At 45.9% G+C, this 14,847-nt stretch overlaps 1 protein-coding gene across 3 annotated transcripts in view; it reads right to left on the bottom strand.

Moving 5' to 3' along the window:
- The window catches only part of HAUS5 (HAUS augmin like complex subunit 5), a 124,527-nt gene that overhangs the window by 86,642 nt on the left and 23,038 nt on the right, over window positions 1-14,847 (bottom strand). For all 3 annotated transcript variants that reach the window (XM_029576778.1, XM_029576780.1, XM_029576779.1), the window contains exons 2-5: window positions 7,987-8,088; window positions 7,771-7,833; window positions 7,007-7,039; window positions 937-961 (exon numbers count right to left, since the gene is read on the bottom strand). In XM_029576778.1, the coding sequence (XP_029432638.1) occupies window positions 937-961; window positions 7,007-7,039; window positions 7,771-7,833; window positions 7,987-8,088 (223 nt within the window). The remainder of the gene's footprint in view (window positions 1-936; window positions 962-7,006; window positions 7,040-7,770; window positions 7,834-7,986; window positions 8,089-14,847) is intronic.

Here is a 14,847-nt window from a genome sequence, read left to right as displayed (position 1 = left end):
CTGCATGAGGAGAAATGGATTCGGGGGCTGACGCAGTAAATCTGGCCTCCCAGGGTACCTGCGCGCCTTCAAGCTGCTGCTGCCGCTCAATTTAGCTGGAACCGCCTTCTCCGATGTGCCTTCCCCTCCCGACAAACAATCTGAGCAAACTCCTGCCCGAGACAGCCGCGCGCGTGCTGCGGCAGGCAGAGCAGGCCGCACCACGCGGCATGATCCCCGGGCTAAATTTGAAATCGAGACCCGAAAATTCAGATGGCCAAAAAAAGCACCCGGGAACTTGTAGGACCGCGACCGGATGGCGAAAACGGCATCAGGAAGTAGGGAAGGGCTAAAGAGGACACTAGGCCGGTCTAAAATTTCAAATAATTACCTCCCGGTATCACCCTTGACCGCTGGCAGTTACAGGGCTCCCAACCTTCTGCTCTAGTGCCTCTACTACCAGTGGGGATGGTCCCACCAGGACCTAGCAACCCCCTGGGAGGCTTAAAAAATAGTTGTGTATAAATCCTACTTTTTTTTTTTTTTTTTAAGTTGTAAGGAACGAATACAGAAAACTAACACCTAACACTAAACCCAGACTAAAGGTTTTGCACCTCCCACCATCTGCTGGAGACAGAGAAATACTGACAGACTCTAGGTGGTACCTCAGGGGTATAGGACGGAGTCCGTTAAACTTCTGTCTCCATCTGCTGGAGGGGAGGCAAACCTCAGGAGTCTGGACTGATCCGGGTACATACAGGGAATGGGTAATATTATTCACCTTTCCTTCCACAAAGTTCAATGTACCAAACGAGCTAGGAGAGCACTACCAAGCCACCTACTGGAGAGGTGGCAGCATGTACATGTCCAAAATCAGTAAAGTGCTACACAATCTAATCTGGGTGAAAGTCACCTCTACAGTCCAAGATTACTGCACCTGCTAGGGAAATGCCTTACTTCAGTCTGATGCAGGTGCTGATACCTGGAGAGTTATCGATGTAAAGGAAAAAGTACTCTGCATAGCACAAGCACACTGTCACATTCTCCCTCCCATCCCTGCACCTCCATTACAAAGCAAAAATGAGTGTGTACAGCAGGGCTTGGACAGGGTACATGCTGGGACATTAATTACCTGATAATTTCTCTTTCCTTAGTGTAGATAGATGGTACCAATGGGTCATGCTTCCCTGCCAGCAGATGGAGATGGAATAAGGCTATAAAGCTGATGTCACAGTACATATATCCCTGCCATGTCCTCAGCCCTCTTCAAAAGCCACTGTGGACATTAGTAAAAGGACTTGATTAAAAATATAACACCATAACTGTACTCAACCAACCATAAACACTGAACTCCAGTAAGAATACAAATACTCTAATCTAGGGACTGGATGAACACTTACCCGTAATCCTTTGGGTTTGAGGCAGACACCACGGACGCACCAATGACAGAGTCCTTGAGCAGCCAAGGGCGGGATGCTGAGTCCATCTGTCTACACTAAGGAAAACGAAATTCAGGTAAGTCATGTCTCCATTTCCCAACGTGTAGCCAGATGGACTCAGGACCAAATGGATGTATAAAAGATTCTCCCTATTACGGCAGGAGGCTGCCCACGGTCCAGGTAACACTGCCCATGCAAAGGATGCATCCTCTTGGACCTGTACGTCCAGGCGATAAAACCTGGAGGTGTGCAAGGAGAACCATGTCGCCACTCAGCAGATAGGCAGTCCATCTTTCGGACCAGTTCTGAGACTTCCAGATACCGCACTAGGAGTCTCGACATCCAAATGACGGAGGAGATGATATTCCTCCATGTCCTTGAGTCAATCTAGGGATGGCAACAAAGTGGACTGATTCAAATGAAACTCCAGTATTACCTTGAGCAAGAAGGATGGAACCGTAGGTAGCTGTAACACCCTGGTACAATAATATCTGCAGTTTAGAGATGTGACGTGCCAAGCATATAGCCACCAAGAACACCATTTTCAAAGTCAATAAACACAAAGAAAGACTGTGCAGTGGTCGAAAGGAAGGAACTGCCAAAAATTCCAGTTCTAAATTAAGATTCCACAATGGAACCGGCAACCGTAAGGGAGACCGAAGGTGCTTCACTCCCTTCAGAAAATGGTTCACGTCAGGATGAGTCGACAATGAGGTCCCATTCACCTCATCCCTGAAACAGGAGAGCGCCGCTACCTGCACCTTCAAGAAGTTAAGGGCCAAACCTTTATTCAAGCCGTCTGCAAAAATTATAGAACAAGTGGGATTTTGACCATCTGAGGGAGGTCACCGCACCTTTTTGCACCAGGCCTCAAATACTCTCCAGACCCACACATATGCTAGGGACATTGATAACTTCCGAGCACGGAGCAAAGTGACAATTACCACTGCAGAATATTCCCGCTTCATAAAGGCAAGCCCTCTCAAGGGCCAGTCTGTAAGACAGAATAGAGTCGGCTCCTCGTGAAGGATCAATCCCTGCTGCAATAAGTTCCTGTGCAGAGGGAGAAGCCTCCGCATGTTTGCATACCACGGATGCCTGGGCCAATCTGGAGCTACTAGTAGGATTAGTCCCCTGTGGTGTTTGATTCTGCGAATGACCCTGCCTAGTAGGGGCCACGGAGGGAAGGCATATAGCAACTCGTCTTCCAGCCAGATCTAGATGAGAGCGTTGATTCCCAGGAACAATGGATGTCTTCTGCAACTGAAGAATCGAGGAACCTTCGCATTGTGAGATGCAGCCAGCAGGTCGATTGATGGGGGCCCCAGAGATCTATCAGTTGAAATACTTTGGTCAACAGTTCCCACTCTCCTGGATCCAGTCTCTCCCTGCTTATAAAGTCTTCTCTGACGTTGTCTCTTCCTGCAAAGTGGGAGACAGATCTCCTTATGTATGTATTTCTGCCCACTCCATAAGGAGATCTATCTGCTGTGACACCTGCTGGCTCGTTTCCTCCCTGGCGGTTGATATAAGCTACTGTTGTTGCATTGTCAGACATCATGCAGACCGCTTGACCCTGGAGTCTGTGGCTGAACTGTAAACACACCAATCTGACTGCCCGGGCTTCCAGGCGATTGATATTCCAGAGGCCCTCTTCCGTCCAACATCCTTGGGCCATCACCTCCTGATAGTGAGCTCCCCATCCCCAGAGACTCACATTTGTCGTGAGAACCAGCCAGTTCGAGGAGGACAGGACCACCCCTCTGCCCAGATGAGCTTCCTACAGCTATCACTGGAGTAGAGAGCATATATCCATTCATTGGTAGGTGGAGGCGAATCGAATAGTCTTGAGATTGCGGGTTCCAAAGTGAGTGAGCATTGAAGTGGTCATGAGTGCCCTCGCCTGTAGCACTACCTCCAGGGTTGACGCCATCAAACCAAGAACCTGGAGATAGCTCCACACCTTTGCAGGTATCGTGCTCATCAACTTATCCGCGTGGTTGGAAGGAAGACCTTGCCCTGCTTGTTGTCAAACCGGAATCCCAGACTTCTCCTCCTCTTGGAGGAGAAGTCCATTACCTGCTATTAAGTTCACTTAGAGAATAGCCACTGCCATTAGCAATGGTAACATGGAATAGACTTAGTTTTTGGGTACTTGCCAGGTTCTTATGGCCTGGATTGGCCACTGTTGGAAACAGGATGCTGGGCTTGATGGACTCTTGGTCTGACCCAGTATGGCATTTTTTTATGTTCCAAGGATTGGGAGGGCTTGAGACTGCTTTTGTCCAGGTTTATGACCCAACCGAGTTCCTGAACCAAGGAGGTCACCCTGTTGGTCACCCGGATGCTGCCACTACGACCACCATAATCTTGGAAAATGTTCTGGGGGCAGTGACTAGGCCAAAGGGCAGTGCCCGGAACTGATAGGTCCAGGAAGGTTAGGAACTCTCCCGATTATATGGCCACTATCACAGAGAATAATGTCTCCATACGAAAAGGAGTCATTCGCAGGTGATGGTTGACACTCTTAAAGGAACCTTCCTTCTTGGGTACGACAAAATAAATGGAACACGCCCCCCCCCCGTATTTTCCTGGAGTGTAGGTACTGGATCACCGCCCTCATCCTGAGGAGCCTTAGAAGCGTAATCTCCACTGCCTCTTTCTTGTGCAGTGAGTAGCAAGGAGAAATCATGAAACATCCCGAGGAGTGCTGTGGAATTCCAGTGCATATCCTTCTCGCATGACTTCCACTACCCATTTGTCCAAAGTGATCGAGACCCACCATTGGTAAAAGAGAGACAGATGACTATATCCTCGACCCGAAGGTAAGTTGGTAAAATTTCATTGGGGAGGTTCGGGATGAGCCTGAACCCGAACCTGCCCCTCTTGGTCTACCGGATACGAAAGGACTGAGACTTCTCAAGGGGTCGAAACCTCCGAAATGTCAAATTTCTGTAGGGACGAAAATGCTGTGAACCCCTAACACCTCTCATAGGTGAGGGGCGCTGTAACTGCTTCCTCTTATCTTCTGGTAACCAGGGAACTGGAGATTCGCTCCATTTACTGGCCAGCTTTTCCAGCTCGTTCCCAAATAGGAATGATCCTTTAAAGGGCATCTTTGTAAGATTAGCTTTGGAGGCTGCATCAGCTGACCAATTCCGCAGCCATAGCTATCATCTGGCCACCACCACTGAGGCTAAATGGACTGAATCAGATCCCATCTCTTCTAAAAAAGGCAGCAGCGGGTTCCATAACCGCTCTGGAATTCTCCCGAGTCATCCACCTTCTGAGAGAGAAGTAGACACGACCGAGCCACCAGAGCGCAACAAGAAGCAATCTGTAAGGTCATTGCTACTGTGCCAAAGGCTTAAGGATAGACTCAATCATTCGCATCCTTTAATGCCAATCCTCCCTCCATTGGGATAGTTGTTCGCTTAGAGACAGCACAGACAAGTGCATCCAATTTAGGGAAATGCAAATGTCCTCTTACCATCGGGTCCAGAGAGTATAGATCTGCCAACACTTGGCCCCCTTTAAAACTTGCTTCTGGGGCATCCCATTCCAGATCAATGAACTCCTGGATGGCGTCCATCATGGAAAGTAGCAAGAAGCCTTCCGCAGGGAAATCAGAATAGGATTCTTCTTTGGTTCAGTCATAGAACCCGTCCCAGGAACTCAAGAGCGTCTTCAGGGTCTGGGAAACCAGGGCCGGCAATTAGTCTGTGAAAGAATCATAACATGGTCCGTTATGGTTCCAATCCGGGGGGGGGGGGGGGGGGGGGGGCGGCTTTCCCCATCTTCCAAGGAATCTGGGTCCTCCTCTTCATCCGTGCCATCCAGGTCCCTACCGGGGATACCCTTGGTAAGGCGAGGCATGCCTTGGGGTCTGCCAGTAAGAATGGGAGAGGGAGGGGGTCACCAGCTGAGGTTTCACCTGGACAGGGGCAAGTGAGGCAGCAGACTGCGCCTGTACGAAGACTAGTAGCCCCTGGAAAAACTCCACCCAAGAAAAGGCAACCGGGTCCATGCCTAGTCCAGGAAGTACTGAGGTGGGTCCAGCTGAATTTCCCTCTCCCTCGGATGACCTAGTCAAGGGTGTACTCAGATTCGGCGTACTGCCAGTTAAGGCTGTGACCAACCCGTCATCATAAGTCTGAGGTGGCCAACTCCCCTTGGGCTTCCTGACAGTGCTGACATAAGTTGGAATCCAGGTCAGGCTGGAAGCCCTAATATAACAAGCAATGCAGAGAGCAAGGCGCTTGGATTTCTTGGCTGCCAGCGTCATTGAGCGTATAGCTCCTGCTGCCAATCGGCTCGCACTTAAAAATTTATGCGCACAAATTTAGAGTATCTAGGTGCGGCAAGGCGCACATACATTCCGCGCACACAGTTCTTCCTGTATCATGTGTTTTTGAAGTTGTGCGCACATCACGTGTGCAGAGCCGGCGCACTGACGTCCTATGGAAGGCAATACGGCACACGCAGAAACACATGCAAGATGGCACCACCATGGCCTACCATGCGGTGAGCCGATCAAGCCTACAGCAGGGCCTAGCTCACTGGGGGCTGCTCAACCCACTCTGAAACCCAATTCCCCTTACCCCAACGGGAGTAGGAACGGTGCTCAAGCATGGAGACCAGGGGGGGGGGGGGGGGTGTCTTACCGAAAATCCCTCTAATCGTCTCTGAATCAGAAAGTAAATCTTCTTCCGTTTTTTTTTTTAAACTTACCTGAGCTCGCCGCTTACCGGCTGAGTACAGAGACAGTCTCCAGCTGTGGGGGAAGAGAGCTTTAGCCATCACAGCCACACTCAGCTTCCTCCACCCGCTGCCTTTCAGTAGCCTAAGCAGCAAAGTCCATGCCAGGACTAGGGGGCATTCCATGAAGTTAGCAAGTAGCACATTTAAGACTAATCGGAGAATATTCTCACACACTCAACGCACAATTAAACTCTGGAATTTGTTGCCAGAGGATGTGGTTAGTGCAGTTAGTGTAGCTGGGTTCAAAAAAGGTTTGGATAAGTTCTTGGAGAAGTCCATTAATGGCTATCAATCAAGTTTGCTTAGGGAATAGCCACTGCTATTAATTGCATCAGTGGCATGGGATCTTCTTGGTGTTTGGGTAATTGCCAGGTTCTTGTGGCCTGGTTTGGCCTCTGTTGGAAACAGGATGCTGGGCTTGATGGACCCTTGGTCTGACCCAGCATGGCAATTTCTTATGTTCTTAGGAACCAGCTACCGGACCAAGGCCCACCTCTGAGGGATCTCGGAAATCGCCTCAGGAATTCTCAACTGGGGGAGAGACCTTTAGGTATCATCGCAGGAGAATGGGGCTCAATTTGCTCCCATTTAAAATGTAGAATTTCTCCTTCCAAAAATTACAATCCCCATAGGGAGAGGAACATCCACCATCTGCTGAAGACAGAATACTGGAGGGCTGAGGCAGGGGTATATGTACTGTGTCGTCAGCTTTACAGCCTTACTCCGTCTCCATCTGCTGTCAGGGGAGCACAATCCATTGGCTACATGCTAGGAAAAAAAGAGGACTTTCTCAGGGTAGACTGGAGGTATTTAAATTAAAAGGATACCAAAGTAGGTTCCCCTCAATCTTCTTCACATTCCTGGGAAAAAAAAGAAAGGAAGAATTAGAAGGAAGATCAATATCTGTGAGAACGGGGAAAAGGAAAGGACCTGAGAAACAGGAAAGCTGAAACTTTGAGGAAGAGTTAACTTGCAACATCACTGTTAACGGCAAAGCATCAGCAGTACACAGCACTGTACTCACTCTCTCTGATAATCCTGAGTGTGTCACGATCACAAATGACTCCCATTTATAAGTCCTCATGAGTGCATGCAGCAGTTTAAATCACAGAACAATGATGATGATTTAGAAAGCATGAGTGTACACAGCACTGTACAAAAGAGAAAGTAAAGAACATATAGGAGACCCACAGTCATGAGGACTGCTGCTCCTTTAATGAGGCGATTTCCAGATCACCCCCACTGCTGCAAAGGCTGGGGCTACTTTTCACCCACGGTCTTTGCACCAATTTTCAAAGCCAAAAATATACGTGGACTTTCATTCTGAAAACTGCCACAGATATTTGCACATTCTGGAGGTACAGAGATTTGAAAATGCGATCTACCTTCCCTGACTTAAATGCATTCCCAGAAACGCCACCACCTAATGCGGTTAAAAATGCATGTGTTGTGGAATTGCCCACCCTGGTCAGGGTGGGCAATTTTCAGATAGCACTTATTACCCGGTTAAATCGGTACTTACCAAATGGCTTTTGAAACTTGCCCTGCATTTTAGGAAGAATATGAGGACCTATCAGAGCTTATCCCTCACCTCTGACTGTGAACGTGTCGTATGACGTACTTCCAGATGTCTCCACACTGGCCGACACAAAGCCTGGAGAGAGGACATAAAACAGACCCTTTAGTTTGAATACAATGCCACAGTGATCCCTCGGGTAGCCCACCCCAACAAGGTCAGGTGGCTATTGCAAAAGACCTAGGGTCTTGTCAGCCTTAGCCATCAGGATGGGAAGGAATGAGCCCGTACTTCCTGAACACAGCTTCGGAGGGGACCTTGTGCGCCGCTAGTCCCATCTCTTCTGTGACCCATTTTTTCAGCTCCTGTGCCAGACTCTTGTGCTCCATTGCCCTAGAAAGGAGGAGGAGAGTACAAAATCACCAAATTAAAAACATAAAACTAACCAACCACAATGTCCCCACTCACCCCACCCCCAAGAAAAATCAACCAATCAGATTGCTAGACAAATTGATAGTGCCTGGGGCTTATGCAACACTCCCAAAGATACATGGGTCAAGTCCAAGAAATGCTTTTGAAAATGATCCTTTAATGGCCACATCCTCCTTCCAGCTTCTCACATTTACATTCCACCCAAAACAATGCATAACTTATATGCCATTATCCTTGTAAACAGATGTAAGTAAGATGATCAGATCGTTTCACACCATCATTTATTAACCTGCTTCAATGGGGAAATATTTTTTCCATGGACAGGGTGATAAATGCACAGAACGCCCTCTTGGAGCAGGTGGTGGAGGCTAAAATGGGAATAGATTTTTAAGAAAGTGTGAAATAAATACAGATGATCCTTAGCTGCAGAAAAAAAAAAAGCAAAGAGCTAGTGGAAGCACAACACAACAGGTCCCGGAGGTTAGCCGAGCATTTTAATACTTCCCAGAGATTGGATGGATTGGTGCAACACATTGAAGTTATCAGGCATACTACTCGAGAGCAGAAGGTGAAGCCTGAGCAGGACATGGCAGGCCAGCAAATGTTATTTTGGATCAATGGTCACTTCAGTGCTGTGGGCCAAGAAGCGAGCTTAGAACCAAAGGGTGCACGTCTGCATTGAAAGGAAATATTGACCTGTAACCCAAGCTAAAACCACCACCACCATATACTTCTAAGCAAACACCCTCCCCTCCAACAAGCCAGACAAAGGTGAAGTTGCCCAGAAAGACAATGGAAAACTCGTTTCCCAAATTTAACACAAGCGATCAGCATTGAAAACCTCCAATTCCAAACTATATATGAGCGGCAGACTCTCCCTACCAGTAATGGGCAGCTCTCTGGACTTCTAGCAGGTAAGAACCAAATTTTCCTTTCCCTGTAGGTACTCAGATCAGTCCAGATTCCTGGGATGTACCTAAGCTCCCCTTAACTTGGGTGGGACCCGGAGAGTTCCACTTATAGAACATGCTCACGAAAACACACGGAAGCTGCAGCCCCAACATCCAAGCAATAATGCCTAGCAAATGCATGCAAAACTTCCCAGTAGCCACTCTGTAAATTTCATGAGGAGACACCTGTTGTGACTCAGCCCAGGAGGTCTCCTGAGAACATGTCAAGTGCGCCCCTAAACCCCCAGCTCCGGCACTCCTTAGAAATGTAAGTAGACTCGATCGCTTCCTTCAGCCACCAGGCAATTGTAGCCTTAAAAGCCATATCTCCCTTCTTTGGACCACTCCACAGTACAAAGAGGTGATCTGACCTTTAGATACTTCAATAATACACACCTCCCATCCAAGAGTCTAAGCTCCACTGCGTGAGCACAGAAGAAACCAAATCTGGAAAAACTTCTGGAACTCCAAGATTACCTTAGGCAGAAAAGAAAGCACCATGCATAAAGACACCCAACAAATCAGACATCTGTAGGAAGGTATCTCGACACGACAGCACCTGGAGAGCCGAAATTCTCCTGGCTGAACAAATGGCCACCAAGAAAATCCCTTTAAGAGTCAAGTCCTTAAACATAGCCCTCTCTTTAGTGGTTCAAACAGAGCCTCACACAATCCTCTAAGGACTAGATTCAGATTTCAAGATGGACAAACGTTCCTCACCGTATAACATCCAGATGCAACGCTGCAATTTCTGCAATTTCTCCCCATGAGAAACATGCTCTCCACCAGTATATCGAACTGAGCTCCCAAATACTCCAGAATTTGAGAGGAATAAATGGCTCTTTGTTAGGTTACCACACATCCTAGAGACCAAGCGCATCGTCGACAGAGGTCCTCTGATATCCCATGAATGAGAAGTCTTCCAGTCACATTTGCACCAACACACTCTCCTTTTGCAATGCAGCCACCGCCACTACCACCATCACCTTGGTGAAGGTATTTGGAGCCATCACCAGCCTAAGAGAAGGACTTGAAACTGAAAATGTTCCCCTAGGACCATGAACCTCAGGAATCTCTGGTGCTCCAGCCTGATGGCTATGTAAGATATATCTCTCTCTAAAGTGGAGAGATGCCAAGAACGCTCCCTTGCATACCGCTGCTATGACAGACTTCAGAGTCTCCATGCGGAAACAGGGAACCTCGAGAGCTGCAGTTACCTTCTTTGAATCCAATACTAGCCAAAATGTTCCTTCCTTTTTTTCCCCGGACCCATGAAATAGATGGAATATAGGAAAATTGCCTCCGCAGCATTCCACTAAAGGCCAAATAAGTCTTGAATTGGATACAGGTAGAAAAGGAATAAGAAACTTAAATTGTCCTCCGGCCACATTGAGCATGTTCAGGGCCTGAGCCAACTAACTCAGCAAGACATCTCTGTGAAAAAGGAAAAAAATCTGAGCAGAGTCCAATGCCAGTATAAAAAATCTGAGCAGAGTCCAATGCCGGTATTAAAAAAAAAAAAAAAGTTTTAAATAAATAAATAAATGTGGCTCTCAATCAGATGAGAAAACCAATTCCCCATTGGAATCTTCCGATGTGTCATGATCCACATCCCCTTGAACTTTACGAGAGATACCCTCCCTGCGGCGTCTCACTTAGACCACTGCCATTAGCAATGGTAACATGGAATAGACTTAGTTTTTGGGTACTTGCCAGGTTCTTATGGCCTGGATTGGCCACTGTTGGAAACAGGATGCTGGGCTTGATGGACCCTTGGTCTGACCCAGTATGGCATTTTCTTATGATTGACAAATGGGAGGCCCGAGCACGCAATCCCTACATAGTAGGGTTTTTTGCCTTCGCTGGGCACCCCTGCAGAAAGGACTGGAAACATCCCAGCCAGGAGAAGGAGGATTTAACTATACTGGAGCCCATAGGCCCAACCTTGCTCTCTCGGGGAAGCTTCTGCCATTAGGAACAAGAACTGACCATTGCCTCGCCTCCCTGTCCAATTCCCCTCCACAGACACCATAGGCCGAGGGGATAAGAACATAAGAACATAAGAAAATGCCATACTGGGTCAGACCAAGGGTCTATCAAGCCCAGCATCCTGTTTCCAACAGTGGCCAATCCAGGCCGTAAGAACCTGGCAAGTACCCAAAAACTAAGTCCATTCCATGTAACCATTGCTAATGGCAGTGGCTATTCTCTAAGTGAACTTAATAGCAGGTAATGGACTTCTCCTCCAAGAACTTATCCAATCCTTTTTTAAACACAGCTACACTAACTGCACTAACCACATCCTCTGGCAACAAATTCCAGAGTTTAATTGTGCGTTGAGTAAAAAAGAACTTTCTCCGATTAGTTTTAAATGTGCCCCATGCTAACTTCATGGAGTGTCCCCTAGTCCTTCTACTATCCGAAAGAGTAAATAACCGATTCACATCTACCCGTTCTAGACCTCTCATGATTTTGAACATCTCTATCATATCCCCCCTCAGTCGTCTCTTCTCCAAGCTGAAAAGTCCTAACCTCTTTAGTCTTTCCTCATAGGGGAGTTGTTCCATTCCCCTTATCATTTTGGTAGCCCTTCTCTGTACCTTCTCCATCGCAATTATATCTTTTTTGAGATGCGGCAACCAGAATTGTACACAGTATTCAAGGTGCGGTCTCACCATGGAGCGATACAGAGGCATTATGACATTTTCCGTTTTATCCACCATTCCTTTTCTAATAATTCCCAACATTCTGTTTGCTTTTTTGACTGCCGCAGCACACTGCACCGACGATTTCAGTGTGTTATCCACTATGACACCTAGATCTCTTTCTTGGGTTGTAGCACCTAATATGGAACCCAACATTGTGTAATTATAGCACGGGTTATTTTTCCCTATATGCATCACCTTGCACTTATCCACATTAAATTTCATCTGCCATTTGGATGCCCAATTTTCCAGTCTCACAAGGTCTTCCTGCAATTTATCACAATCTGCTTGTGATTTAACTACTCTGAACAATTTTGTGTCATCTGCAAATTTGATTATCTCACTCGTCGTATTTCTTTCCAAATCATTTATAAATATATTGAACAGTAAGGGTCCCAATACAGATCCCTGAGGCACTCCACTGTCCACTCCCTTCCACTGAGAAAATTGCCCATTTAATCCTACTCTCTGTTTCCTGTCTTTTAGCCAGTTTGCAATCCACGAAAGGACATCGCCACCTATCCCATGACTTTTTACTTTTCCTAGAAGCCTCTCATGAGGAACTTTGTCAAACGCCTTCTGAAAATCCAAGTATACTATATCTACCGGTTCACCTTTATCTACATGTTTATTAACTCCTTCAAAAAAGTGAAGCAGATTTGTGAGGCAAGACTTGCCCTGGGTAAAGCCATGCTGACTTTGTTCCATTAAACCATGTCTTTCTATATGTTCTGTGATTTTGATGTTTAGAACACTTTCCATTATTTTTCCTGGCACTGAAGTCAGGCTAACCGGTCTGTAGTTTCCCGGATCGCCCCTTGAGCCCTTTTTAAATATTGGGGTTACATTTGCTATCCTCCAGTCTTCAGGTACAATGGATGATTTTAATGATAAGTTGCAAATTTTTACTAATAGGTCTGAAATTTCATTTTTTAGTTCCTTCAGAACTCTGGGGTGTATACCATCCGGTCCAGGTGATTTACTACTCTTCAGTTTGTCAATCAGGCCTACCACATCTTCTAGGTTCACCGTGATTTGATTCAGTCCATCTGAATCATTACCCATGAAAACCTTCTCCATTACGGGTACCTCCCCAACATCCTCTTCAGTAAACACCGAAGCAAAGAAATCATTTAATCTTTCCGCGATGGCCTTATCTTCTCTAAGTGCCCCTTTAACCCCTCGATCATCTAACGGTCCAACTGACTCCCTCACAGGCTTTCTGCTTCGGATATATTTAAAAAAGTTTTTACTGTGAGTTTTTGCCTCTACAGCCAACTTCTTTTCAAATTCTCTCTTAGCCTGTCTTATCAATGTCTTACATTTAACTTGCCAATGTTTATGCTTTATCCTATTTTCTTCTGTTGGATCCTTCTTCCAATTTTTGAATGAAGATCTTTTGGCTAAAATAGCTTCTTTCACCTCCCCTTTTAACCATGCCGGTAATTGTTTTGCCTTCTTTCCACCTTTCTTAATGTGTGGAATACATCTGGACTGTGCTTCTAGAATGGTATTTTTTAACAATGACCACGCCTCTTGGACATTTTTTACTTTTGTAGCTGCTCCTTTCAGGTTTTTTCTAACAATTTTTCTCATTTTATCAAAGTTTCCCTTTTGAAAGTTTAGCACGAGAGCCTTGGATTTGCACACTGTTCCTTTTCCAGTCATTAAATCAAATTTGATCATATTATGATCACTATTGCCAAGCGGCCCCACCACCGTTACCTCTCTCACCAAGTCCTGTGCTCCACTGAGAATTAGATCTAAAATTGCTCCCTCTCTCGTCGGTTCCTGAACCAATTGCTCCATAAAGCTATCATTTATTCCATCCAGGAACGTTATCTCTCTAGCGTGACCCAATGATACATTTACCCAGTCTATATTGGGATAATTGAAGTCTCCCATTATTACTGCACTACCAATTTGGTTAGCTTCCCTAATTTCTCTTAGCATTTCACTGTCCATCTCACCATCTTGACCAGGTGGACGGTAGTATACCCCTATCACTGTAGTCTTCCCTGACACACAAGGGATTTCTACCCATAAAGATTCAATTTTGTATTTAGTCTCATGCAGGATGTTTATCCTGTTGGACTCTATGCCATCCCGGACATAAAGCACCACACCTCCTCCCAAGTGCTCCTCTCTGTCATTGCGATATAATTTGTACCCCGGTATAGCACTGTCCCATTGGTTATCCTCTTTCCACCATGTCTCTGAGATGCCAATTAAGTCTATGTCATCATTTACTGCTAACGCATTGATGGCGTCTTTTTGAAGAAATGATATATTATCCACAGAAGACTTTGGTTTCACCGGCTACTATGCACACAGGATAACATCCCCTGAAGAAAGGTCTGTTCGCGGACCAGAAACGTGGCTACGTCGGGCTTTCAATCATCAACAGATAAGTCGGGACTTTTTAAGACATTGTGCGAAGTCAACTGTGTTTCGATTTTTTTAAAAAAAGTAGATAAGAAAATCACATTGGGATATGAGGATTTAATTATTTGAACTGGTTGCACAGAGCTTTTCAAAAAATCTGGACGGTGGAGGTTTGGTTCATGATTATATATACAGAAATGAGCACACCCTGGTTGGGGTTTTAACTCATATATATGAAACCTGCCTTCCGTCTCTTAAAAATTTTTTTTCAGTCTTTTGCAGTGAGGTTGGATTGGGTCAGATTTTCAGGCCCGCCAACCTCCTGCATAAATGATGTTTGTTTATTGACAAGATTCACATTCCTGTGAGCTTTTCAAATGTTTAAATATTTCATCAAAAATAATCCAAAAAAGGGGGTTATTTGAATGTGAATTGGATCATTTACTGCTATACATTCTAATTCTCCCATCTTACTTCTTAGACTCCTGGGATTAGCATACAAACATTTCAAAGTTTGTTTTTTGTTTGTATTTTTATTCTGCTTTTTAATTGATAGGGATAAGTTAGAATTTTTTAGCTCAGGTGAGTTTTTAGTTACAGGCACTTTGACTACTTTTCTAATTATTGGAACCTCACTGTCGGGATGCCCTAATTCTAATGCATCATTAGTATCCTTTGAA

This window comes from Rhinatrema bivittatum, chromosome 14 (assembly GCF_901001135.1).
Source record: "Rhinatrema bivittatum chromosome 14, aRhiBiv1.1, whole genome shotgun sequence".
Lineage (NCBI taxonomy): Eukaryota > Metazoa > Chordata > Amphibia > Gymnophiona > Rhinatrematidae > Rhinatrema > Rhinatrema bivittatum.
The sequence above is the reverse complement of the archived record's forward strand: the minus strand, read 5'-3'. Positions and strand labels throughout refer to the sequence as shown.